The 15,055-nt window shown below is 37.3% G+C and overlaps 1 protein-coding gene across 13 annotated transcripts in view; it reads right to left on the bottom strand.

Annotated features, from left to right (window-relative positions):
* Window positions 1-15,055, bottom strand: part of RBMS3 (RNA binding motif single stranded interacting protein 3) — a 615,090-nt gene that overhangs the window by 214,367 nt on the left and 385,668 nt on the right. For all 13 annotated transcript variants that reach the window (XM_045579333.1, XM_045579337.1, XM_045579338.1 and 10 more), the window contains one exon: window positions 9,271-9,350. In XM_045579333.1, the coding sequence (XP_045435289.1) occupies window positions 9,271-9,350 (80 nt within the window). The remainder of the gene's footprint in view (window positions 1-9,270; window positions 9,351-15,055) is intronic.

The raw sequence follows: 15,055 nt of genomic DNA, 5'->3' as shown, positions 1-15,055 counted from the left end.
AGCATAATTCTGTGGTCCAATGGGAAAAAGAAAGTATATAGCAACTAAAACTGAAGTGATACAAAACCACTTATCACAAATGGATACTCAATAAAGGAGAAAATAATTTAATGTAATATAATGAGGGTAAAGAGCAGAGGAGTTAAAAATCAGGAAAATCTGCATAAAAATCTATATGTTGCATTGATATTAGAGCAGACTTTCTTAGAAAGTATTAGAAGGCATTAACAAAATAAACTGATGAACAGAGTGGATCCAGATACATGGAAGCATGGGAAAGAGTGAAGTCTGGGGAGGGTGGGTGGGCAGGAGATATCAACCAAAAAACTCATATGCATATATGCATAACCCATGGGCATATATGGGTGGTGAAGGGCTGGGGTGGTTATGGGTTGGAGGAGGTCGAGGGGGAAGGAAAGGAGGACATATATAATACTTTCAACAATAAATATATATATTTTAAAGAGAATAAATCAGAGGAAGTAGTTTTAAGATAAACAAGTGTTGGCTAGTTCAGAGCTTGCCTAATGAGCAGTATCATTATTTCTATTAAAGCATTTTCTTCAATTTTTCAGATGTTTCACTCTGAAAAAATTAGATAATAAATATTGAGTTGTGTGCATGCAGGCTTCTTGACAATTATTTGGAGAGAGTGGCAAGTGTTTCATTTAGGATACTACACATTCATCCAAAAATTGGCTAGAATGTTTTACCGGTAAATCAATCCTAATAAATGAATTTCTAGATTTGGAAATTCACTAAGCACTTAATTATTCAGAGCTTGGTTTCCAGGGTTTGTATCTTAATTGGTCTTAAGCCACTCAACCCTCTTTTCTTGCTAACAGGACTTATTCGGGACAGACACTAAATGGTTTAACTATTCATTAGTGATGCTGACAGAAGGCAAAGCCCAACATTGTCTTAGACATACAAGTAAGCTTTAATAATTTATTTTCTAAGTTTTCACTGTGAAATCTTTAATTCAGGAATTTTTGAAGACCTGAAGGTAGTAACTATGTTAGAAATAATAGATGAAGATGGCTGATAATTCTGGAGATGTACAGAAAACCTCCTTGTCCCTCTTCTCTATTTCATGAAATTATGACTGTGTAAAAAGGAAAAGTAGAGACTCCAGACAAATTCTGCTATTACTCACTGATGCTTATAAATAATTATAGAAACTATATAGTTAGCAAAGCATATTGACCATATTATGCTAATTAAACATTATAGATTTTATTATATAAATAGGAACTTATATATGTATATATAACAGAAATAATCTATATCTATATATCTATATGTCTATATGTCTATATGTCTATATGTCTATATGTCTATATCTATCTATTATATAAAATGGGAATAATAAGCCAATGTAGTATTTCTTGTAGACAGGGAGAATCAACTCCCAAGTTATGCCAAACAAGACAAATGTATAGACCAAGAAACTCTATTTTCTGTTTATTCTCAAGATATTCATATTTTTTTATGTGAAAAGGGAAAAAGGAGAAACTGCTTATCTAGATCCAGTGACAAAAAATAAAGGACTAGACATTATTTCAATATAAATTAGGGGAAATCATTTGACATGTCAGAAAGCAGAATTTACCACTGTGCCAGCAATAAGTTATTTTAAGAAATAACAATTAGACTGCCAGCATAGCCCCCTGAAAAGTAGTCTTAAAGAAATGAGGCATTTTAAAAGTAACTAGTACCCCTTTCCATCAAATTAAGTTTCTTTTTCTTGTGAATATTTAGATATACAAATGTATATTTAGACATACAAATAAGGGAGTGAGGTTTTTGTTTTGTTTTTTTTCAAAATTAAGAAAATAGTTCAAGCCCTAACCAGTTTGCCTCAGTGGACAGAGCGGCAGCCTGAGGACTGAAGGGTCCTGGGTCCAATTCTGGTCAAGGGCACGTACCTTGTATTTTGGGCACATTCCCAGTAGGAGGTGTGCAGGAGGCAGCTGATCAATGTTTCTCTCTCATTGATGTTTCTAACTCTCTATACCTCTGCCTTCCTCTCTGTAAAGAAATCAATAAAATATATTGTATATAAAAAAATGATTTCACTTAATGTTTTCCACCAAGTTTGTTGATATTTGTTTAGCAGGAGCTGTGTATCCCCCACATATCCTCAGGAATTTCATTAAAAGCAAATAGGAATATGAAGTTTATTCAACTCATGAAATTGTGCATCAACTCCAAGGAATATTTATTGAGAACTTATACTGGGCTAAGCAACAGTCCTTAAAGTGATTGATAAATGAATGAATGAATGAATGAATGAATGAGTAAAAACCTGGTTTCAATTACTGGGAATCAAATAAATAAAAATTATCTCAGCACTGTTCACACTTCCTAACCTGCTTCTGTGAAAATTAGAACTTCAGACAAAAACAAGGCAAGTGTGAGATTGAGGAAATCTATAGTAGTGTTGAAAAACCTTTCAACGTTCTAATCAGAAGCCTCCAATTTGTCAACTAAAGATCATTTGTATTTCACTTCAGCTAAGTATAGGCAGTCTCTCCCTGAAGTTCATTATCAGTGTCCACCACTCCAAGGGGATCTAACACCAAAACATCACAAATTCCTTTCTCTGTGACCTTAATTTTCTATGCCCACACTTCACCTTTATTTGCTGACATTATGACTATATCCCAGCCCCTAATTCCATCTCCATTTTCATATACCATCCATACTTTATGGGCTCAATTGTCCTGATGTCAGCCATGTGTCACTGGTCCTTATCTTCTCCCATACTTCTCTTGCTAAATTTAAAGCCTGTCTACCGTCTGCCTACTATCACTAATACTTGCCTTTATCATCCCTGATACATGGTTCATAATTGCTGCTGTAAAAAAATCAAGAAAATAATATATTTGGCCCATGAAATTCATTTCACTGCTCTAGCTGGGTCTACCTTCCTCTATGGCCAGAAGTTTTAAATCAAAATATTCCCCACCACCATTCCTGGAACATTTCAATTTCAGTTCCCCCAAATCAGAGCCTGGGACAAAGTAGTTTAATTGAGAGCTGATGTCAAGAAGCAGATATGATAGAAAAGTAAAAGAAAGCGGGGAGAGGGGGTTCTCAAAAGAAAAACCAATAAAAAGGTGCCTCATTCAACCTGTTAGGACTATGGGTGATCCCCTAAGGGACCCTGTTGATTGTAACTCACAGTTGTCCCTCCAAAGGGCAAGAGGCCCAGTCTTACACAGTGACACCCATGTCCATTGATTGGGCTTGTCTCAGGAAATAACAACTCCACTGGTGTTTGCAAAAATCTTATGTCAGGTTGAGCAAGCTTTTAGATAGAGGTTGAAAAGTGGAGAGAATCATGGATGCTTGAGATGGGACCTTTCAAGGGTGTATGGAGTCTGCCCATCTTCTCTGCAGCTGCAATCACAAGTGGGAAAATGAGAAGGAGCACTAGGCACAAAACCCAGTTCAATCATTTCTAATCGGAAGCTGATTCCTTAGACCCGTGGTCTGCAAAGTGTGGCTCGTGAGCCACATGCAGCTCTTCGGCCCCTAAGTATGGCTCTTCCATAAAATACCAGGGCCTGGGTGAGTCTATTTTGAAGAAGTGGCATTAGAGGAAGTTTAAAAAATTTGACTCTGAAAGGAAATTTCAATCACTGTACTTTTGATATTTGGCTCCGTTGACTAATGAGTTTGCCGACCACTGCCCTAAACCTTCTTTCTGGATTCTCCTTCTCATCTCTCCATCCCTTCCCCCTTCTTTAATTAGTCATAATGTGTTTACTTTCACAGCATCAGGTGTATGGCTCTATCAGAAGGTTTAGAAATGACTGGCCAAGTCCATGTTCATAGAATTCCCACAAATACTAACACTATTGACCATGAAATGATCAGGCTGCTTGTAAAGTTCATTGATTGTATTCCAACAATGCTTCATGAGTCAACTATGTGTTTGGCACACAGAAGTAATCTGGAAGGCATCACTAACATTAACAATGAGAGTCTTTAGAGGAAGTAGCTCTTCAATGTTGCAAAGTCCTCTTAATGAAAAATCTGAACTAATGCCCAGTTAGGGACTGTAGTATTTGCAAAGTTTATTATATAAATTATGCTTTAGTGTCACAAAGATGGATAAGCCAACATGAGACAGTTTCTCAGTAGAATAAAGGAATATTTTTTGCTACCCTGTACCATAATATCTTTCTATTTGCTGCCTCTTACTCAGCTCTCAGCTATAGTTACATTTGTGGCCTTAATAGACTGATACCACAGAGGAAACTCTGGTTGTGAGGGTCTGCAACATTTTCCACTGATAAAAATGTTTATATCTACTGCTCAAATACTAAGAATTTTGAATCATGTCTCTAAACATAAATTTTATATAAGTATATTGTTGACATTTTACTCTGGGGGACAATTTAAATTTAACAAACATTTTCTTTCTTCAGTTTCTTTAAAAATTATCGTATTTTAAATATTTTCTTCTCTTGCGCTCACTATATATACTACATATCCACAATCATATACATTTCTTATTTACATAAAACACACAATAACAAAATTATATCGATGCATCAAGAAGGAACACAGTTTTATACTAATTAGGAAAATATGATTCCTGTGTCACTTAATTATCTGACCAATTTCTATTGATCACAGGATTTGTTAAAATCGAAAAGATCTCTGAATGTGCTGATCTTTCTCTGACCCTTCCCTACTTCTTGGAGTTCATTTGGGATTAGAAGTAATAACCCAAACGATAAGAAAATCATACCAACAGAGAGTTGTGCCATTGTCTTCTGGAAAGACGACTACATGTGCTTACAGGCAAAAGTCTAGTTTGAAGGGGAAATGTGCCTTGTTTCTCTACAAATTAGCCTGCCCGTTTCCTTCATCAATACGTGTCCTAACATGTGGAAGCCTTTTCCACATGGTGCATCACTCTGCTCTGGGGGCTCTTTGAAAGTGAGCCTTTCAAGTTCATGCCCTACAGATCCCTGAAGTGTCTGGGAACTTACCCTTTGCTTTTGGTTTGAAAATGGAACGCTTTGGGGCTGCACAGCATTGCTGAGCAATTCATTACAGGACAAAGACATGTCTGGGGTTAGGCAGGCAAGCAGCTAATGGTCCTTCATTTTGTCCAGGAAGCATCAAGATCGATATGTGGGACTTGCAACATTTATGGAACACCTGTTTTCGTTTCCCTCCAGGGAAGGGAAAACACATTGGATGGTCTCTTCCTGAGGATGGCTACAATGACTGAGGCTGCTTAGTACACATCTTTGTCATCTTCTTCCCAGCTGCTAGTAGCAACACAGCCACCTGATCTTTGTTAATTTTCTAATATATGTATTATATATGTGTATATGTGTGTGTATGTATATCCACACACAGACACACGTGTGTATGTATATATATTATACACACATACATACATACATACATACATACATCAGAATTCAAATAACTTTATTTTTGACAGGTACAATATATTTAGCTTCATTGATTGAAATAACCACAATCTTGGGATAACATTATAAATCAAAATGAACAGAGCTAGTTCTGAGATGCACTAATAGGCATTAATGATCCATGATGCACTCATTAAAATTAGATCTTTTATGAACAAACAGGAGAAGGCCAGAGGAAGAAAATATAAGTCAAAAGAAGCATCTACACAGGTTGCTTTCAACTCACATAATCTGTCAGCAATGAAAACTAAATATCATCACGAACTCTGTTTAATGAATAAATTGTTCCTAGAATAATGCAAATCAAAATGGAGACAGAAACATAAATGTAGTCCATGTTACATGTCCTTGCAAATATCCTTAAATATGATGTTTTTATAATTTGAAAATCAGAGCAATGTCAACATTTTGGGTTAAAGCTCTTTTTTCCTGGTTCTTTTTACAGAAATGACACCATAGAGGATTGGCAAACTAGATAATCTTCCGAGGGGAAAAAATTAACTTTGCATCTTCTTTAAGAGGAATCATTGTCAAAAGTGACAGGAGCCAAAATGGCAATATATTTGCTCAATGACATGTGCACATTTTCCCAAGTCATACCTAAATGGAGCAGTTAAAAATTCGAATTTGGCGCAATTGTTCTCTATTTGTTTAAAGGAAGGTTAAAAGCAAGGCTCTAATTTGAGAAGATAACTGATTTAGCATGCAATCTTTTAAACAGCTTTGATAGGGCCTGAGAACCTCAGGTCATTGTTGTATCACTGTGGGTCCCTCAATCACACAGCCTTTAAGTATTACATTGAAACCATCAATGTGAGTTCTATAAAGCCACAAACTTCTGAACTCAAAAAGATGTCAAATATTGAGAATATGGAAGCATGGGTTTTTAAAATAAATTTTGAATTCTATTTTAGTTGCTGGTAGGTCGGATCAATGGTAATTGGTTTTAATTAAGAGACCCAGGAGCCACAATAGTAGTGAAAAAGTTAGGAAATCAGTCAGTCCTTTGGAAAAGATCAAAGCAATGGCTTCCAAGCTGATATGAGAGCTCACAGTGACACTACACTCAATTTTCAAACTGGAATAGATAATTGGATTAAGTTGGGAGTTACTGCATGTGAGTTTTCAACCTTCTACAACAGGTAAGCAATGAGGACAAATAAAGGCAAACCGCCACACCTCAATTTGGTTATACCTGTCTTACTAAATGTACCCAATGAGGGCATTTTACTACTGTGTCTTCCAAAATATACACATCTTGCATGATGTCCTGTTTTATTAACACTAAATTTAAATAGCAAAGATTAAATACCTCTGTTAGCCTTTGTTAAACTCTGAATTCCAATGCATGAATAAGCAAATCCAAATACCAATTATGATAAATATTGTATATTTCATTCTATTAAAGATGAATGCAAGTATCAAAAGCATAAAGTTATGTCTCTAAGAGTTTTATAACCAAGAACAATTATTTTGCCTCCCATGTTCCCATGAGATAAAAGTGAGAAACTCATAACTAAGTTCTTGCTATTCACAATGTTTCCATTGGGTGTAGCTATGATATTAGATAGGCTGATATCAGAGCTTGCATATTCAGGAAGAATGCCCAGACATTTGGGGATTTTTAGTGACTCTCTTTGTCTTTAGCATTCAGTTGAAATAGTCAGCTTTACATTTTATGGGGAATTCAAATCAAACAGTTTCAAATCAATGAAGTCAATTAAGTATTTCAGTGTCTTTTTCTGAAAAGGAAGAAATCTAAAACAAAACAAAACACACACACACACACACACACACACACACACACACAAAAAAAAAAAAACACCTGACAGCTGTATCAAAATTTAAATCAACACTATTTCTATCTACTTTGTTCATTCTTAATTTTTTTAGATAGCCATATAATTCACATCTTCTATATAGATAGGCCTCTGTTGGGTAAAATGGGACAAATACAGGAAAAATCCTCTAAGAGTACAACCCTTTTCTTCAATGATGGGTCTGAGCAGAGTGTCTTAAAGTGCTTTTTTATGCTAAAATAAAAAATAAATAAAAAGCATGTCTCCTAAAATACAAGGGCAGCTTACACACTGAGATGTAAATTGCTAACTCTTTTCTTAACAACACCATATGTCTCAGATAGGTTCCAAATGCAGTCAGTCCTCAAGGGAGCATTATGCATGGGAGCTAACCAGACCGAGGCCCAGGCTTCGCTGTGTGCTGACTCTCTGATTAACCAGAGATGCCACTTTGGATTTTGCAGATCACCCAAGTGTCAGTCTGAAGGGCTCTTCTCCTTTCCCGACATCTCCCCAAACCAACCAATTCACAAAGAACCCTGACCCCATTTCAAAAGAAATATTTATTTTTGTTCAAACTTCCTCTTGAATAAACCTAAAAATATTTGAAGGAATTAAAATGTCCAACTCCTTGCCCTACCAGTTTTGCTCAATGGATAGAGCCTGCAGACTGAAGGGTCTCAGGTTTACTTCCGGTCAAGGGCATGTACTTTGGTTGCAGGCACATCCCCAGTAGGGGGTGTTCAGGAGGCAGCTGGTCGATGTTTCTCTCTCATCAATATTTCTAACTCTCTATCCCTCTCCCTTCCTCTCTGTAAAAAAAAAAAAAATCAATAAAATATATTTTAAAAAATAAATAAAGTTCCACCCCTGAACTCTCTAACCATGGGTTTGAAGTAATGCACAGATTGCAAACACTACAGAAATCCAGCTTAGAGAGATAAAAAAAAAAGGAGACATCTGTAATACTTTCAACAATAAATATATTTTTAGAAAGACCAAAAGGAAAATTATTGTAAGGCCAAAGAAGTTACATTATTCCAGAGAATCACCAAAAACAAAAGAGCAACAAATAAAACCAACATGCATTAGTAAGATATTTCTTTATTTATTCACTGGTTTTTAGAACCTCTGTCAAGTTTTAATGTTTTCATATGTGAGATATATATTTTTAAATGTACTCACCTAATATTAAATACCTTCTATATATAAATGCTACTACCAGGTTAATATCAACATAAGACTGGCATTTCAGTTTAAGCTCTGACATGTGATAGATTCAACCTTTGTATATATGTTGAGTGTAATTCTTTTTTTTTAAATGTAATTCTTAATAGCATAAAGTTATATCATTTCAGTATATATGGACTTAAGAATTTTGCTTTGGGAAATGAGAAATGCCCTGGGACATTCTAGGTTGGTGCTCCTCCATCTCTCTCTCTGATGAATGGACAGCTTTAAGAAATTTTTCAATATGTCAGTAATTGATATTTTTTTGTAAAATGTGAACTATGCATCCAGATTTTATGACAATGCCCAATTGCTGTGAAAGTTTCTAAATGCTTATGCTCACTTTCTGTACTCTTCTTGTCATTGTCAGGGAAGATATGTTTGAACACTGGAATCAACCTGCGGCCTCTGTTGTGCATATATCACTGTTCAAATATTTATAAACTAGAAATAAAGATAATGTATCAATATGAATGACAAGAGTCAGAAACTTCCTTCACTTGGAATGCATCTTTAACTACTTTTTGCTATATTTTTCTTTAATTCGCTTTAGGGAATGAGCAGCAGAGATTCAAAAGAAAGGCAACTGAAGAATCAGCAAAAAGTGTGTGGTAGATTTAAGAAAAATGAGTTGCTACATGGTATTAAAAACTATACATTTATGAATGGATCTTTTTCCATCCTAGTGACCCACTAAAGGCCTTAGCATGGACTCATTCTAATCATAACAATAAGCCCAGACACTACTGAATCATTACTTAATGATATGTGGGTCTTACCTGGGATGCCAGGTGGTGTTTTCAGATATTTTCCATTAAAATGTTGAATTACCACTTCACATTTTTCAGTAGACTCCATTCTGGAAAAAGAAAGAAAGGGAGATCATATACTTTTCACAAACTTTGCATAATAAAGAAAATAAATAAAAACAAAAAGGAAAACTTTAAAGCTCAACTTGTTTTACCAGAATTTACCAGCTGTTACCATGACCACCATGACCAAGGTCTACAGGACATTACCAACACATAATTGCTGAGAGGGTATTGCTTATGCAAATGACTCTGTACTGAGTCCTCAACCAGAGGCAGTACTAAGGCATGATCTTATGTAATCTATACAACAATGTTTGGCCAATAAATGTGCTCTTGCCTGGCTGGTATAGCTCAGTGGTTGAGCATGGACCTTATGCACCAGGTGGTCATGGGTTGTGGCTTAATCCCCGGCAGGGGACATGCAGGAAGCAGCTGATTGATGATGTTTCTCTCTCCCTGATGTTTCTATCAATCTCTCCCTTTCTCTTTAAAATCAATGAACCATATTTTATAAATGTATTTTTTATTGTTGACAGTATTATAGATATCTCCCATTTTCTCTCCTTCCCCTCCTCCTCCCAACACATAACCTCCCTTCCCCCCCACCCCGCTACCCCTGTCTTAACTACCTTATTGCCCAAGTCCATGAGCTATGTATATAAGTATATAAATTCTTTGGCTTATCTCTTCTCATTAAAAATATTTTTAAAGAAGTGCTCCATAAATACCTGTTAAATGTCTAAATTAGCAAACTTCATTATGGCTTTTCATATCAGGGAGGGTGCTGGGGCTTAGAGAGGTGAAACACTTGCCAATAAGTTTAATTGAGACCCATCAGACATCAAAGCCATTCTATAACTACTGAGTTATCCTGCTGAGGGGCTTCACAAAGCAAATTGGTGAGATGTGCTTCATTTCAACCTCTTCCAGCCTAAATAATAGTTAATAGAGTAGTGTCATCATCAGTTTCATGACACTTTCATTGGTAACCCACTGGGTGAAAGATATAAGAGAGAATTACTTGGTATCTGTAACATGAGAGGAAAATGTAAATATATCAACCTCAGGTGCTGAGCTTTCTTCATTTTAAACAGCCCTTGATTTTTTTGTACTAGATATCAATGTTCCTAAACTGGATTTCTCGTGCCAAATTTTGTCATCTCACATAGAAGCTAATGAATGAACATTTTGAGCTATACCATCATCATTTTAATATTGGCAGTATCACCATATCCTGAGTAGTATTGGCAACAATTTTAGTAATGAAGTATATCTGGGCTTTATTACTTTATAAAATTGGATGGAAAAAGATAAAAAATAAAGGGTTTACTCTGATTAAAGGAAATTAAGTCCCACCAACAACACACGGGAGACAAAAAAATAAATTTAAGAAACAGAACACATCCATATGAAAGGATGTATATGAAATGTGTGAAATTTGTCTAAAAGGCAGAGTATAATTTAAATGTTCTGCTCTGTTATGACTATGAGCTTTCTGGGAATGGAGCCCCTTGACACAAGCTCTAAAACTTTTCTACCTCTAAATCTTACATGTGTTTCCAGGATCATATTATCTGACCATATTAAATGCAGATGATAAAAGACAAGGAAAAAGGTGTAAGCAAATGACAAAGAAGGTATACATTTATTACAGCTATAGGAACTAAAATATGAGAGGAATTCCGGAAGCCAGGGAAATGCCGAGAAAAGGGGGGAAGAGAGGCCAGAAGGGCCCGTGAGAAAGTAATTGGACAGGGGCCTGAGCGGGGCAGGCGAGAGGGCCTGTGCCTTTTAGATGGGGTAGAGTGAGCACATAACTGTGGCTGGAGTGGAAGATTTACCTGGAGAAACTCTTGGAGAAAAGCTGAGAGATGCAAACAAGGCCATCTGAATGATCAGATTAAAAATTTGGAGTTGGTATCAGGAGCATGTTCCATTCAGGACATTAAAGTTTTTTGTACTAAATTGGAAAAAAAAAAATCTTTTCTGATGTACATTCATTCCTACGAGGCAGGGGATGGACATATTTTTCTGTATTGATACACATAATGAATCTCTTTCTACCAATCAGATTGGCTTTATGGGCACGAGACCTGTGCAGAACCACAGAGCCACACACTTAGACTAAGCCTGCACTTGGTTTAAACATCTTGTTGTCAACATCGTAAAATCCTTAATAATTTTCAAAAAAGGTTCTTGCATTTTTATATTTTACCAGGTCCCCAAAATTACAAAGCTGGTCCTGCTATGATAAGAAAATGCAGAAAACTAATGTGACATGAATAGGCTAGTATTCATTCATCAGATGGTCCAATGATCAACATAGGTGTTATTTTGATAAACAAGAATGAACCGATTTTATATCCAAATGAAACAAAAAAGAAACTCTTTAATCTTAATAACTTGCAACTTGAAAAGTTAAAACTATAAAGATAGCATTTTGTTAATTGCTTACTCACAATTTCCCCCAAATCAGAAGACATTTGGATTAGAAACACAAGGTGAAACCTTCCTCATTCCAAATATTCTGGAGTAGCTAAGTACAATTTTTCTAACTTCTGTAAATTTTTTTTCTGGTGAATCTTTTATAGTAAGTCTTCCAACTTTTTTTTTTTAAGTAGGAAAGTTCCATTTCTAGGAACAAAAGAATTCTAATTTTGTTCTTTCTCTCTTCCCACAGGATCCACTATCTATTGTCTCTGAGGGAAAATAACCTTCCCTCCTAGCAGAGACATGAATGGGGGAGAAAATGTAAGCCCTTAATGACTACAGATGTTACTTTATGGAATTTTTATTCCAGGAGAGCTACAGAATAAAAATCTTGTGCCCCAGAGTCCCCTTCCCTATTCAGGATGTCTCTGGGTACTCATCTCAATAAAAGGCAGTTAAGAATCTAAAAGCTTGCTTGCAAGAGTCCTACAAATCAAACCCTTTCTCTTTGTCTTAAAATGACATGGGATTCTGCCCTAACCGGTTTGGCTCAGTGGATAGAGCATCGGCCTGCAGATTCAAGGGTCCCAGGTTCAATTCTGGCTAAGGGCACATGCCTGGGTTGCGGACTTGATCCCCAGTGGGGAGCATACAGAAGGCAGCGGATCAGTGATTCTCTCTCATCACTGATGTTTCTATCTCCCTGTCCTCCCTTCCTCTCTGAAATCAATGAAAATATTTTTAAAAATAACGTCAGATTGCCATAACCAGTTTGGTTCAGTAGATAGAGCATTGGCTGCAGACTGAAAGGTTCCCAGGTTCGATTCCGGTCAAGGGCATGTACCTTGGTTGCAGGCACATCCCCATTAGGAGGTGTGCAGGAGGCAGCTGAATGATGTTTCTCTGTCATCGATGTTTCTAACTCTCTATCCCTCTCCCTTCCTCTCTGTAAAACATCAATACAATATATTTAAAAAAATGACATGGGATTCTAAATGAAAACTGAAACCTAATGGGGATCAATATGCGTGTGTGTGTGTGTGTGTGTGTGTGTGTGTGTGCGCACACACACACACACTTGTTGATTTTGTATCATGTATTTTAGGGAATCCAGAGATATCTAGAGAAGAACATCAAGTGGCCAACCCACTCAACTGACCTAAAATATTTCTGCCTGGTTTGAAAAGCTCAAGTCTTCCTTTTGAGATTCTGTATGTGATCATCTTTTCTTAAGACTGTTTTACAGCCACATCAAACCGGATGGGGGCTGTTTTCAGGAACACAAAGACAGCAGCCTAGATGGTTCATGTTAGCTTCATTCAGATTTAACTAAGTCAATGTCTACAGTGAGGCTTTAGAGACTCTTGTCTCTGAAAGAATAAATGCAATGAAAGTCTGTTTTCTATCGCTGCTGGCACTTAGTGTCAAACTGTGTTACGCTGCACCACCCAGCAGTGACAATTTCATTTTAACACACGGGGCACATTTTAACTAGGTGAAGTGGTCCCAGCAAAGACAGCAATATCAGAGCTGCCGAGGGGAAAGGCTCAGTGTGTCTCGTGCATTTTATGTGGGAGCAGAACAAAAGTGAGACCCAGGGAGCTGGGGCCAGGGGTCCTGGGGGGGGTAAGATATGTGTTTATGAGGAGTAGGGTAGAAGAGGCGGGGTGGACCTTGCATTTGAATAGCTACCCCTGAAGAATGTGCCCATTTTCTTCTCGAGTTTCACAATTAACCGCTTTGAAATGCCAGCTCAAGCTATCTGCAATCTGGCACACGCTTCATTTGAAACTGACACTAGCATTATCAAGTGAGTCTGAAAAGGCAGCATGCCAGACAAAGCTGCCTTTACATGTCCCTTTCAGATGGGCCACTGAATCACTACAACCCAATCTATTCTTCCTCGCAGGTACCTGACCCCCCTCGCGTCCCCCGGAGACGCTCGCATGCCAGGCCAGCCATTCACCCGATGATACATTAATTAGGTTCTTACAAGGCTCTAATCATTGTATAAAGCTTAAGGGTTTTCTGTAAGGTCTGGTGTTTAAATATAAACACACATTAAAGGCCCCGTTTGACATTCTTTCTTGTCTCAGTGCCTAGGAACCTGGCTTCCGTCATTCAAAATGCATCATAGAATTGTGATTTTTTTTTAAACTTTTTTTTTTTAACAGCTACGAAGAGGAGCTAATTTCACAGCCAATACAATTCCCACAGGCAGATGACATCAGAGGAGAGCCGGATCCAATATTAGGGAAATGTTCTGGATCAGACTTGACGCGCAGAGGAAAAGAAGTATACTGCAAAACCCATTTGCAGCCCACCTATCTCAAGCCCAAAAGAGGTCTTCTCAGTGTCTGATCTTAAACCAATAAGAGTGATAACCATGTATTTAAAACAAATCCTCTCTGTCATTTTATTATGCCTAATTAGAGGTTTTCACTGTTGCGAAGTTTTTGTGCTTTTGCAACCCCTGGCTCCTGTACAAATGATCGGCAACTTAGAAACATCCCACACCGCAAGCCAGTCATCCCTCCTTTCGGATAAGATTTATGCCAAGGGCCAACATTAAAAGCTTTTTAAAAGTACTCCAATGTGTGCTCCTTACATTTTGAAAACAATTTATGTCATTTTCTCCTTAATCCACTGTAATGGAGGAATAACTGGGAGTCCCAGGAATGAAGATGGGAGGATGACTTGAGTTTTCTTCTTAATTTTTGCAATTTGTTTTCTTCCGACCAAATCCTAGACATCCATATGATACAAGGGTCATAAATGTCACATGGTGACACAGAGTGGCCTCCCTGCAGTCTCCCTTTGCAGAAACCTTGGCATCTGGGTAGTCTCACTCAGGATTACAACACAGCCTCTTAGGAAACAGAGGTGTGGGTGTGGATAATATTTGACTAATGGAAACCCACTCCCGAGTTTGGGAATCTTATACATTCAAAACCAGAAATAGCCTCAGATAACTTCAACTGCATACAGGTGAAGAAACTAATGCCAGGAGACAGTGGACGATCCTGGAATAGAACATGTGTCTCTTGACTTTCCACTCAGGTGGCTTCTTTGGAAGAGATGGAGCTCTCTTCCAAAATCCCCAATGGCACTTGTCTCTTTGGCACTTGTCTCTCTGGTCTCCTGATTTCCAATATTCGTCTTCTTTAATCCGTTCTGACGCTGGATGGATCTTGCTAGCTCTATTCCACCACAGCTGCTACCGTCTAGAGCATGTGTTCTAAAAAATGGAGATAAACCCTGATCTGACCTGACCAGAAGGGCACTTCACCTCTCTGGCATTCATTCCAAAAGTATGCACATA

This window comes from Pipistrellus kuhlii, unplaced genomic scaffold (assembly GCF_014108245.1).
Source record: "Pipistrellus kuhlii isolate mPipKuh1 unplaced genomic scaffold, mPipKuh1.p scaffold_m20_p_11, whole genome shotgun sequence".
Lineage (NCBI taxonomy): Eukaryota > Metazoa > Chordata > Mammalia > Chiroptera > Vespertilionidae > Pipistrellus > Pipistrellus kuhlii.
This window is presented reverse-complemented; position numbering and strand designations above follow the sequence as displayed.